At 38.1% G+C, this 13,371-nt stretch overlaps 1 protein-coding gene across 1 annotated transcript in view; it reads left to right on the top strand.

The window, feature by feature from the left end:
* Nucleotides 1-11,951, top strand: part of LOC104468138 (chromosome unknown open reading frame, human C7orf72) — a 26,810-nt gene extending 14,859 nt beyond the window's left edge. The window contains exons 8-9 of the mRNA XM_010082168.1: nucleotides 8,498-8,605; nucleotides 11,828-11,951. Coding sequence (XP_010080470.1) covers nucleotides 8,498-8,605; nucleotides 11,828-11,951 — 232 coding nt within the window. The remainder of the gene's footprint in view (nucleotides 1-8,497; nucleotides 8,606-11,827) is intronic.
* The last annotated feature ends 1,420 nt before the right edge of the window (nucleotides 11,952-13,371 follow it).

Below are 13,371 nucleotides of genomic sequence, written 5' to 3'. Positions count from 1 at the left end.
GTAGGGAAGTTAGCAGAGCTACTAACCATTGGTTCTGCTGTGTTATACTGCTGTTGCTGTAGAGCTTTGACAAATAGAAACTGATGTGTACACTGTGCTGCAACCAGACAGAAATCTTGTCTGGAGCTATTTGCAGCATATGGTATCAGGGTGGATATATAAGTTAGAGCAACAGGTTCTGTGTTACCTTCTTTAGTATTCTCCATGTAATTTTCCTGTTTTTTAGCTAGTGAGGCTATGGGTTTCATTGATTTCTGGCAACCAGGAGACCAAGATCTCTGAGACCTAAAAGATTCTGACATCTCAAAGCTGTGAAAAACTCAATTCCCCCTGAAAAATTCTACTGTTTGTCATAAAGTATATTTATTCTCTTGTCTATGTTTGTCAGACATCAAGATTGCTATCATTTTAAGCAGAAGAAAGAAGAAATTCAGAAGATATAAAAGTGATCCCTATAACTTTTTTTTTCACTTTGTCTGTTTGCTAGTAGTTCTGGAAAGATGTGTAAAGGTATTAAGGCTCCACCAAAATCCTTGAGAAGTTACATATATGTTTTGGATTTAGAATGTGCTTTGTTAAGTCTGTAAAGTATAAAAATGTCTTTGTAGATAGTCACTTTCACTCTTTCATGGACTAGCAGTTGCACTTCCTGCCTCTAGCACTTGGGCAAAAGCGTCGGCACTCAGGCATTACTCCAGAGTGAGACACTATTCTTCCCCAGACCATGCAAGAAAGTGGTTGCCATTCAAATTATTAGTAAAGCTGAAACTAGCTAAGAGTCATCTGTCATGTAATTTTGCAGAGACAAACAGGAAAAGTGGTGAGCCTAGGCTTGTTTTGCATGTTGCCCTTGCGCCCGCCCTCTCTTCCTTTTGGCAGAACAGGAAACCGTCTTCTGTTTTTCTTCTTTTTTCTTAAGGAATTAGAAAAAAAGATAAAAGTAATAACTTTTGCTGCAGTTGAGCTTATAAGCCCCTAGTAGAAGATCAGTGTTGTGAAAAGCTGCTGTGTTTATACCCAGCACTCTAGATAATACTCAGAAGTCCTTTACATGCAATTTGTAAATTTTACAGATGGGAATCCAGGTGCAGTGTGATTAAGTGGTTTGCCAAATCCCATTGGGAATCTGTAGCACAGTTAGGAATGAAGCTTCACGTGTCTTGAGCTCTAGCCTGTGCTTTTTTTTTTTTTTTACCACACTCTGAACTTTAAGCTATTGAAATGATGCTTTGCTGAAACTTGTTTTTAAAAAAATAATAATTAGCACAAAATGATGGCCATAGTTCTTAAAAGTTAGGCTGAAACACAAGTGAAGACTAGGAATCTAAGTAATTTTTTATCCAGTTTTTCCCTGTGGTTCAGACATGGAATAGCTGTGGGAGCCTTCACCACATGTAAAAAGCCATGTCATAAGTGTTGTGAATTGTGTAGAAGTGCTAAATTTATGAATCTGAACTTATTAATCAAAACTATGTTTGTGATCTGGTGGCAATCTGGGATGATCAGTGGGTGCTCCCCTAAGGGAGCTATAGAAGTGCTTTTCTCAGGACAGACTCTTCATCTTCGCATTTGATCAAAGATCCTGGATGGTAATTCAGTTCCTCTCATTCTCTTCCAGGCTTTGATTAAAGCCTGTCTTGGGGGAAAGGGATCAATTACATCAACTCTTGAGGTCTGTTCCAGCCCTGGAATGTAGCGTCATTCTTAATATCCTTGGTTTGTGTATGCACTTCTTAATTTGCTTTAGGATTAACTTGTTCCTCTTTTTCGTCCTTGGTTATGTTGCAAAGTATGCCTAAAAGCTGGAAACTTCTATCATGTCTTTGCCAAGGGCAACATACAAATCTTTTTTTAAAAAAAAGAGACAGTCAAAAAATTCAGAAGTGGTTTCAGAGCACTCTGAAAATCTATTTCTAGTGCAGTCCTTTTTCACCAAAAAATCTCCAAAAATCTTTTATAAAATTTATCATGATCTTGTTTTACAGCTCAGTGCTCCATTGAGTGGACTACATTGTCAGGGCACAGGAATTGTAGGCTTGAATCTCATCTTTTTATGCCACTAACTAGCAAGGTTCCAAATTGAATACTTTGATGCTTTTTTGTATTTTCATTGTATATTGCTTGTGTAATTTTGTTTATTGTCCAGTGGCTCAGGCAGCTTTTGTTGTATAAAAATACAACCATTTACATTTACTGGTTTTTTGTGCACAATTTATTTTTCTCATGTTTGGGGTTTTTTTCCTACTTTCTCTACTTGTCTGCCTACTTTAAACTCTCTTCTTGTATTTGCTTTCTTTTCTTTCAAACACATTAAGTTTAAATTCTATTGGAGTCAGTGAGTTAAAGGTATCTGCTTAACAAGATTTCCTGAACAGGGATAGAATTGAGTATCTGTTCATATATTTTGCAGAACTGAGACCTTGGTGATTATGTCTGTTTTCCTTGGTTATTTTTTCTGTTTCTTACTGATTTGATTTTTTAAAATAATATTTACTTATTTGTGGAAGATTAATACTGCATTTGATTTTATATGTCACATAGCTAACCATATACTAGGTAGGGAGGCAACTAAGAGCTAAAGAGTATGTTTTGTGCAGCCAGCCGGGTTTTCAAAAATAGCTCAGCAACCACACATCAAAACCAGAATTCTGAAAGAGCTCACATTCTGGGTGCACGTTGATTGCTAAGCTCCTATGAAAATCTGGCCACAAACACCACAATGAAAGTTTTATGTGCTGAGCACTTTTAAAAATGTGATCCCCTGTTTGTAATTGCTGCTTCAACCCAAATGTGTATCAAGGAAGAGAAGAGTGGTCCGAATTCTGAGAAAACACTATATTCTCACGTCCCCTGGGCAAGTTATACAGACGAGGAAACTTCGCAGCACAGCTACAGTGACTTCCAGGAAGGCTCAGACTGCTAAACTCTCTGGGCACTTTTGAGAGGCTCCACATTATTAATAAGTTAAAATAAGTAATGAGCCAATTCACTCTATCTTGTTATTAACAACTACTTTGAAAAAATCTCTTATTCAGAAGTGCAATTTAAACCTAATAACTTTGAAAACCATGCAGAAACTGATTTTACTGCATCATATAGATTCCCAACATAATCATCTGCTGTTCTCTTTTTCTTAAACATCTTTGTAAGTGTGTAATTTTGTATCATTCTCCTCCACCCCTAGTCACCATCTTTTTCCTTTGTTAACCCCTTCCCCAATCAGCTGCTGAAACAAGGTTAAGCTGTATGTGGTATTTTAGTTCTGCAGGTGTTTTAAGGGTCAATGGAAAAAAAGCCTCCTACGCTGGTGATGGGGATTTCCTCTGTAGCATTCATGGGCAGGGCTCTGGTGAATGCTCAGTCTGACAGACACAAATAACTCTCCCCCTTGGCATTGTTAGAACTCACTTGCACCCTCAGTGAGTTAGCAATACTTAGTGTAGTAACAGTGTAGCATGCTTAGTGCAGTCCAGCATACACAGGAACAGTTCATATCAATCAGGTGTTGCATCTGCCTCATGCTTTTCTCTTTTGTGTCTCTTGCATTATAGCACTGTGATACTTATTGCAACCTACCTCTTGAAATTTGCCAAAAGGAGTTAGGACAGAGATTATGTTTTCTTATTCCACATTAAAAGCCTCTGCCTCCAGAATTAAGTAAAAAATATGTCAGTCATTAGCATTTTAAAACTTGCTACTCATAGTTCAGTATCTCTCGTAATACTCAGTAGAGGGCAGTGCTTACACAATACATATGCCTTCTAACAAAGTGTTACTTAGCAGAACTTTTGAAGCATCAACTAATTCATTTCCATAACACTGGTAAAGTAGATTATAGCACTAGCTTTTGAAAGATGAAGACTGAGGAGGCTGAAGTGGCTTATCCAAGGCTACAGAGGTTGTCTGTGTCAGAGAGAGGACAGTATCTGACGAAAATCCATTTCTGGAAGCAGTTGACTGAAATGGGAACTTAATACGTACAGTTTCTAGGAAGACAAAGTCCTAAGTGTTTCAAGTCCTGTACTTTTTACACAAAGCTGTTCTCTGAAACTACCCTTTTTCTTGGTTTCTCAAGCACATTGGGCAAAATGTTACTATCATATCAGTATATCTGTAGACTTCAGTCATATTTCCTCAGTGTAGTCACCTTCCAACTGACAGTGTGCATGCATCCCTTATCATTTCAAGTTACCACAGAAACCTCACAGGCCACAATTTGCAGGGAACAGGCCCCCTGCTGCCTTGCATAGTCATTTTCATGGGCTGCCTCAGAGCTTTCACACAATGTATATTTTCTTCAGAAACTGACAGCTTGTCCACCATGTATATGTTTTTAGTGATTTTCCAGTTTGAGTCATTCAGGGGGTTGAGGGTGGAGGATGCCAAAATATCCTACTTAGAGATTTTCCAAATGAGATTTTATTGCTGGCTTGAAATGCTTTCTTGTTTCTGAAAAATGTTACCCCCTACTAAAAAAGGGAGTTGAAAAAGTTGAAAGCAGAATAAACTCCTTTGAAATTGTAGAAACAAAATGTTCCCGTTCAATGTGATTCAAAATGTTTCTAGGGAATTACCGTTTTGATGGTTTTATCATTTTAGAAACCTCAAATCCATTTGTAAACACCCATTCCCTGTCTTGCTTTGATGGCTGAGGGAGAGGGGTATAAAATTCAACCCAGAATGCTCTGTTCAAAAATCCTGTCAGTCCCCTTCCTCACTCTGCATGGAGCACCTTGTTTTGACTTCTCAAATTCTCTCTGGTGTATTCTTTCCTAACACGAGAGGCTGTATGCTTTGAGTTTCTGGACATAGGATCACATCTGAAGCATTTTTACCCCAGGTTATTCTGCTTGGCAGATAGGATCATGGAGTAAAAGAAGGGCCAATAAAATGTGATATGTCAGTCTTTGTGGAAGGGAATTTGAGGTGGAAGACAGTTGTGAGTTTTATGTGCTGTGAGACCTGAGAGGCCTGTTTTGTCATGGCAGTAAACAGAAGAGCTAGTTAATGGCTTAATCTGGTGATTTAATTCTATTTATACAACCCAACAGTGTTTCTAAGAAAGAGTAAGACATTAGAAACTCTTTGCTCGTGAGTGCACGGTAAGAATCTACCAAATGGCTTTCACTAGGCAGTATTTTTGAACAAAGAAACTTGGATACCTCTGTTGTTCAAGCGGAAGTGCTAGATCCAAGGTTTTCAAGAATTGCAAACTATTTGGGGGAATCTTGATTTTGCTTCCATAAAAACAGCTGACATGGAATTTACATGGCAAACCTGGGCATCCAATGCCCTGGAGACACCCTAGAGCATCACTTCCAGATGCTGCTTCAGAACAGTATGGGTCTGCTGTGGGTCCTGTGCTATAGGGTCTTATCTCAGATACCTTAAGGCATCTCAGATAGCTCTAAATTCCAGTATGGGTGACCAACTAAATTAAGCCCATGCTGTTTTTCCTGAACACTACCAGGAAATAAAAATCTTAAAAGACATCCTGAGATGGACATAGGAAACAGAGGCATACCAAAGCAGAGGAACTCAAAATCACTACATTCCACTTGAAAAATGTTAGAGCTTGCGCAGATTCAACTGCCAACACTGTCTATTTCTTACTGTTGGGACTAAGAGCTGCTAGCATGATAACAAGGAAACATATGAACAAGAGAGATGTCATGGTTACAGAAAGAAAGCCTGATGACGACAGCATAACCACAGAGGAGTTTTGTATGTTGCCCAGTGGTAGCCTGGCACTTAGCTGTTTTCTTTAGCAGCAGCAATCTGGTTTAGTAGCTCATCAGAGAAAACACACGAGCTAGAGAGCATGATCCAAAAACAAAAAACCAAATGGGTATTTTTTTAACCTCAATTTCTTCTGCTTTATCACACACATAACCGCAGCACATTTTTGCATCTTCTTTGCAGGTTCCCAGGAGAGCAGCTGCTTTGCTGTAGCTTTCTTACTATCCTGGTACTTTAAGCTTCTCTTTGCCCATCTCTCTTCTGTTTCAGAGCTACATCTTTCCCATATGTTATGAATATACCAACTTCTGTCAGTCCTTTCTAACAGACAGTCCAGAACAAGTTTTCATCTTGGGTCATCTCTCAGGCTTGATTTTTGGGTCACATTTGGCCATTTATGATGCTTTTCCCTTTTGTTCTAGTTTTGCAAGTTTTAAAGGTCAGAAGATTTTATCAATCAGATGCCTCACAGTGTATAATGTATTCTAATATCTCCACAGTTTTATAGTTATTATGTGAGTTAACTCCAAATAGGCTTATAAATGTTGAAAATTAATATGAGGCTTCTTGTGATCTCCTTCTCTTCTCTGTGATGCTCATACAATTTCAAGGAAATCAATGGAATTTCATTTCAATGTAATAACATATGAGAGATGTATCTTAGTATGTAGCACATCACCAGGGTAATAAAACTCTGTTCACAGTCCGACTGATTCCTTCAAAGTGATATCATATTTTCAGCTTTGGGTGAATGCATGTGCTTATACTCACACACACCCGATGTCCATTGTATCCCTCAGTGGGATTCCTGCACATGCAGATGAAATTTTCTACAGAGTTACCTAATCTGCACGCAACCTAACAGTTGTCTACTTTGACATGAAAAAGCAAATTTGTCTGCAAGCTGTTTTGACCAGTTCTGAAAATATGTTCTACTGCTGTACTAGATTTTCAGGCCTGCTTGTTACCCTTGCATGGCTGCTGTCAAGACAGACCATATTTGTTTCTTGCTCAGCCAATTACTTGGCAATTTGCTATAGGTAACAGCTTCTGAAGTGCTACAAAACTGCTGTACGGATTCTGCAAAGCCGTCTTGCCTGGGCGGTCACAAACTGGAGGATGGCCCAGGGAGTACAGCAGTGTACAACAGTGAATGTATGGGTTAGTGCAAGGCTACTCCAAAAGAAGACAAAGAACTAGATTGTCTTTCTGCTAACTATGGGTACAAAGACTTGAGCGTATACCAGCAGTGCTCCTATGACAAGTATAGTTCACCCACAGTCCTATGTTATACCTGTGGTGGGTAGATACAGCATTTTGTCATTATCTCTGCTATTCTGGTGAGGAATTTCAAAGCCAAATTTCCTAGTAGTACACAAATAAAATAATTTTCTGATAAAACCACATCTTGCACATATATCCAGTTTTGCATCCTCTGCTGAACTTAGTTGCAGAGAAGTAGCTGGTCAGCTGTACAGAAGCTAATAGCTCTATGCACTTTTTAATTAAAGGAACTGTTTATTTTTACCCAGAGTAGAGGGGAACCAAAAAATACATCAGAGATTATTTTAAAGGAGGCACTGTTATCATTTATGCAGTCTGAAGACCCACAAAGGACTAATGCAGGCAAGGTGTACAATCCCAAGTATTTAGTTGCTTCAGTGGCTGAAACAGCTTGTCATGAGCTCTTAACCTCCATGTGTACGGGCAGTCTGGATATATGTGTAATTCAGCAGTGTCCTATTTTGAGCTGTCAGTGTAGAAAAGTACTGGTGATACTCTCTGAATAATTTTGTGCTGCAAAAAAGCTGTCATAATGAGTGTTTAGATTGTTTTATTTTGAATCTTCATGGATTATCTCTGAATCCATATTAGTACCTTCTCTGAACTCATACTAAGACCTTTTTTTTTTCCTTTAATTTTGTCCATCTCTGCTTCATCTTGCAGCAATTGCTCTCAAAATTTTCTGTACTGCTACCTCATATAAGTAGAATTCTTTCCTCCATCTCTTTAAGGAACTTTCTTTTTTAATGTCACGTTAAAACTTAGCATCAGAATTAACAAAAGGCTTTAGTTGTGGCATTTGCTGTCTCAGTCTACTGGCGTACTCAAGATAGAATTTAAGTTGATGTGTCTAAGCAGTGTTAATAATATTACATATACATGTAAATATATTCTTAATAAATTCTAGGGGAAATTAAAAAAAATTTAGAATCATTTGGGAAATCATTTGTGTTTTAGGCCATGAGAAATCACACCTGTTGGCCTAAAGCCTGCTATCTAAATTCTGTTTGAAGCTGGAACCTAAATATGAGCTAAATATGTATCCCATTTTTAAAGAATATTTTTGCTTTTTGTGCTCTTTGCAAACCCTGTGATCCTGTTTTTAATTTGAGATTAAATGTTGCTTGTAATCATGAATATCATACAGATATTCAACTTAAACAACTTGTGAAAAAAAAAAAAAAGGAAAAGTCACAAAGAACTCACTTTTGCAGTGTGTAACCAAAGATTTTCAATCAGACCATCAGCTAGATCGTCATAAAGTTGTTTTTCTGATCTTAAAGAAGCTATGCCAGTTCATACATTCAAAGGCCTACTCATTATATTATGGAGAGTTTTCACCCCATCCATCATTGATAAACAGTAGCTATTTTAGAACTGATCTGTAAGTCATATTTCAATGTCAATACTTCCTACAGTCATTTAATTTACTCTTTCTCCACCCCCTACCTCCCCTTTTAATTTTTTCCTTTAGCACTCCAAATATCCCTGGATACACTGGCAAGGTTCATTGGTCAGCAACCCACCCGGCAAATTCTAATCTTCCATCAACAACCCCATCAATAATTGCACGAATGCATGGGTAGGTATGAGGTATATTTCTCAGCTTGTTCAGAAAGATTACAGGGAAATTCCTAATTGCATTTATTTAGATAAAAACATTTAAATGTGAAGCATGAAATTCCATTGGCTTAAAAAATACAGAACAGTTGGGGTTGGATCCCACCACATTACTGTCATGCTAATCTGAGAAATTTTTTCTTTAGCTATGGTTGGTTGCTAAGTTGTGGCTTAAGTGACTTTTTTATTTTTTTGATTGATTAATCTGTGTGTGTTTTGAAAGAGGCCCACGAATGTCAAAGTTAAGAATTCCCAGAAGAAAACTGTGTGGTGTCATGTTTCCAAATTGGTGTTTGCAGGCTTATTAAATGAGTATTTGCTATACAAAAATAGTTGTTAAAAATGGGTGGGTTTACTCAGAAGGCAGTGAGAGGCAAAACCATGCCATGCCCCACACTGATGCAACCCAGGACCCTGTGACTATGAAATCATCATAGCCCGATATCACTGTTGTGGCTACCTCTTGAAGTGAGTTAATAATCTTTATTCTCTCTTGCTCTTCTTTGCAAAGCTTGTTAAAAATATAGGCCACATTTTTTTAAAGTATTTAGGTGTCTCTTGTTGGTTTCAAAAGAGGTAGACACTTCAGAACGGCTGAAAACACCTTTTCCTTTTGTTAGCACAAAATGCTTCTGACATTGGCAAAAGAGAAACCTAGGCTTTCTCCCAGTAGCTTCAGAATAGATTGATAACTGTTCACCCCCTCTCCTTTATGGTTTTGTGCTTTGGATTGTGATTTCTTGTTATTTGTAATGATCTAGGGCATGGTGACACTATTCCAAGTTTCCATGTTTTCCTGAGAAATTTATCTTCCGTTAAACTTTTTAATTTGCCTTAGGATTCTGTTCACAACATATATTACACTTCTTTTTCAGCACTGCCAGTGAAAAGTACCCAGAAAAGGCTTGAGGAGCTTTAGAGAGCTGCCTGGCTTTTAAAGAACTCACCTTGTCAAATGTTTCATTGTTGTGCAAAATGCACTGAGTTCCATTTCTGCTGCCCTCCATCTATTCACCTCAGGTCTTCTTCTCTGTGGTTATACTTAGAAAATAGGCAGTCACCTGAAGTTGCAGTTTGCTGTTTGCAGGGAATGAAGATGCGCAACATAGTCCTGAGTCTCTGTAGGCTAATAAAGCTGAACTTGGAGCAGCCTGATGCAAGACTAACTTGCTTCTAAATGTCACAGACCAAAAAAAAGGCAGATGCATCTTAGCAAAGAACATTGACAGACTTCAGACAGATACTAGATTTCAAGAGCAAAAAGACAGGTGCCACTGTGATTTAAGAAAAGAAAACACGTCTGATACTTCCTTTTACTTTTTACACATTACTGTGGGTGTAGTTCATCTTCTTGCTATCCACTAAAAACTAAGAAAATTCATCCACTATGAACAACACCCACAGTAGCCCTCTATGAAACTGCTATGTAAAACTACTAGGATGCTCGGAATCTCCCTCCAGCATTAGATAGTGATGCCCATAAAAGAGAGATGTTTAAAATTTTATTCCTTCCCTATGTAAAATAAATGGCAAAAGTCTTGCTGATTTTGAGTAGCCATAGATCAAGTTAGACTATAGTGGAGAGGTGAGGAGAAGATAAATTATTCCTGGAATTTGGGGTCAGACTACCCCAATTCACGTCTACATGCTTTTCATATACGACATGATCTCATTCTGACTGTTTTTAAAATGGTGACACCTTTTTTTCTGTCTTTCATCACGCTCAAGCCATGACTGTAATAATTTATCAGAAAGTAGCAAGTGATTGCATGTGGTGGATGTTTTTATAGCTGCTTTATTTGACATGTCGACAATATATGGTCAGTCTCCTGAAGACAATTATGGGTATTAGAGGGAGTCTCTTGTCTACTGCTAACATGGTCTAATAAATGTTCTTGTCAAAAGTATCAACAATATCAGATAAACCAAGCAGCATGCAACCACTTCTGCACTGTATTTCTGTGTCATGGAGTTTCCACAGTATGTGCAGCAAAATCCTTTATACCTATTTTAAGCATTGTGAACTCAATAGGATTGTATAGAATATACAACAGAAGAAATATGGTTTCTTCATCTTTTAATATGAATAGTATTTTTGTATGTCAAACTTTATTGATGTATTTTTATTGTATTTTTGTTTCCAGGTAATCCCAAGGTGAAGTTAGAAAATTAGGTTTCAAAGTCCTTTAGTGCAATTAAATTCTGGCAGCATTGTTTAGCTTTTTTTGTGTTTTTTATTGTGCTTAAATGAACCATCCATTGCTACCCAGAAAACACAAATACATTGCACCACAAGTTGTATGGAAATGTGTTTGCCTTGACATAGTTAATATCAGGTAGCGCTGTATTTAGTTTGATTTTAGAGAGATGGATTGCACCTTTTCAGCAAGTTGCTTTGGATATTTCAAAAGGGATCTTTACGTCAGAAGAAAGTATTTTTTGTTTGGAGAGTGAGTGATCATAGGACACTGTAGTTAGTTCGGTGTCAGCTCTGCTTTTGATTAGGTGTTTTGCAACAGATGGGCTACACCAACTTAGCTTGTAGCTATAAGATTATTTATAGTTCCTCTTCCTGTAAAAGATTAGAAGAATATCGGAAGTCTAGCATAAATTGTTCCCTCCCAGACAGTTCTCAGTGTGTTTTCTAATCCCCATCCCCGTATTCTGTCCCATGAGGACTGGGCATCTAAAGCGAGCATGTCATGGTGCCAGCAAAGTGTTTTTTCTAGGCTTGAAAGCCAAACCTCCAGCATCACCAGAGTTAGCCCTCCAGGCACCACAGGGCCTTACGTGCTTGAATGCATTCAGCATGCTCATGGCAGTTCTCCACAATGTGCAGGTTAGTTGTGAAGCAATGGTGTGTGTCCTAGAAAGGCTGAAAAGAGACAAGAGGCAGAACATACCTTTCTTACAGCTGCTGTAGGAATCTGTCTTTCAGTACATTACATATATCCAGAAAGTAAGTTAAAAACTCTTAGGAAGATTTGCCACCATTGTTCTTAAGAGACCTGATGTTAATATTGCAAATTATTAATATGTTCAATATTGCAAATTATTAATATTTTCTGAGGCCAATGGGCATAACTGTCTATGAAGAAAGCAGTGAGAGGGAAGAAGAGGGCATATTTAGCAATATAAGAACATGTTTTAAAATATCTTTTTCTCTGTCTTTTTGTAACTGCAGATACATAGCAAAACATGGAAGCACGTCTCAGTATAATCACCAAGGACCTTTTTCTCAAATGGTGACTCCAGTTAGTCCTCAGAATTCTTTTAACAAGAGAGAACGAGAAACTATTACAGTTTAGAAAGTGTCAGTCCTTTCACCTGCATAACTGAGAGCCTCAGTGTCTGACAGTGAGGAGGAAGGAAATGTGTGAAGATGTGTGGATACTTTAAATACGGAACAAAAATTAAATAACATAGGTGTTTGTGGCAGTCCTTATTGCATTATTCTCATATTTATGACTTGCTAGCATTGATAGTTAAAACCATATTAAAAACAAGAGGAGCCAAAAGTCAAAGGCTTGAAACTTGCTCTCTGTACTGGATTGCCTTATTAACTAAGGTAGAAAATGATGCTGTAGCTGTTGCATCCATTGATATAAACATTTTGTGCATATGTATATACACACATACACATGCAGACACACATATGTAAAGGTATTATTAACTAAGAAATCATTACAGAGCAGCAGCCCTTCTCACCAGCTGTCCTAAGTGTGCCTTGCAAAGATGGTTAAATGTCACAGAGTGAGATTTTAATTTTTGCCTGTGCTGGCTCTGTGTGTAGTAGTGAATAAAAGGAACCAGGTTACATTCTATGGTCTGGACGCTAGTTAAGACTGTGCCTTGCACCCATCCTTAAATTCTCCTATGCTTAAACTGAAAACAATTAAATAGGGAAGATGGAGGACCAGTACTTAAGCCTCTGTCTTGGCACAGTTTTATTTTCTGGTGTTCGTGTAGACATCATAAGGAAGTTGCATCCCTGAGAAAGGGAAGGCCAAATGCAAATTTGTGCTCCAGTGGCCAAAATAGTACAAACAGTATATTCTGATTTGGACAGCCTGGCAGCTTGCTCAAAAATTTATCTCCTGCGGTCTCTGGTGAGGTGTATTACCAAAATCATCTGTATTGCTGCTCTGTTACCTCTCCTGCTTGCTTTTTTTTCCCAGTATGCTTGTGAGATGCGTATGTGTGTAACATGCTTATGAGAAATATCTTTCCCATAGCCAGTTAAGGGCTTTCTGTAAAGGATTATAAAATGCACCAATGGTGAAAGGCCTTTTCAAGAGCAGACTGAAGACTCATTGGAAATACTGAAAGGCAGGGAATATAAACCACAGTCAGAAGACCGCAAATCCACAGAAAGAGCTAAGATCCCTCAACAAAGGGGTTAGATCCTCGGCAGCAATAATGGGAACTGAGCATCCAAATTGCTGACATTGCTGTGCAAATCTCAGTCATAGAGGATATACAAGCCCCTAGGGAATGTGGGATGACAGCTAAGCAAGACAGGTACTGACACTAAGGTGTACCATTTCTCCTAATAAGACTGTAGCAGAGTGGTTATCCTAAAGTGAGGCAGAAATATTCTAGTTCTTGAAATGTCCGACCTAACACAGAAACTATGTAATTTTTAGCTCTCTGTATTTTCATCATGCACAAAACACTGATACCTAGTTTTTTTAAAAAAGATGCTCTCATCTAATCAGTTTCTCTGTA

Source organism: Pterocles gutturalis, unplaced genomic scaffold, assembly GCF_000699245.1.
Source record: "Pterocles gutturalis isolate BGI_N339 unplaced genomic scaffold, ASM69924v1 scaffold14114, whole genome shotgun sequence".
In the NCBI taxonomy this organism is placed as follows: Eukaryota; Metazoa; Chordata; class Aves; order Pterocliformes; family Pteroclidae; genus Pterocles; species Pterocles gutturalis.
Note: the sequence above shows the minus strand (reverse complement) of the source record. Positions and strands in the feature narration are given on the sequence as shown.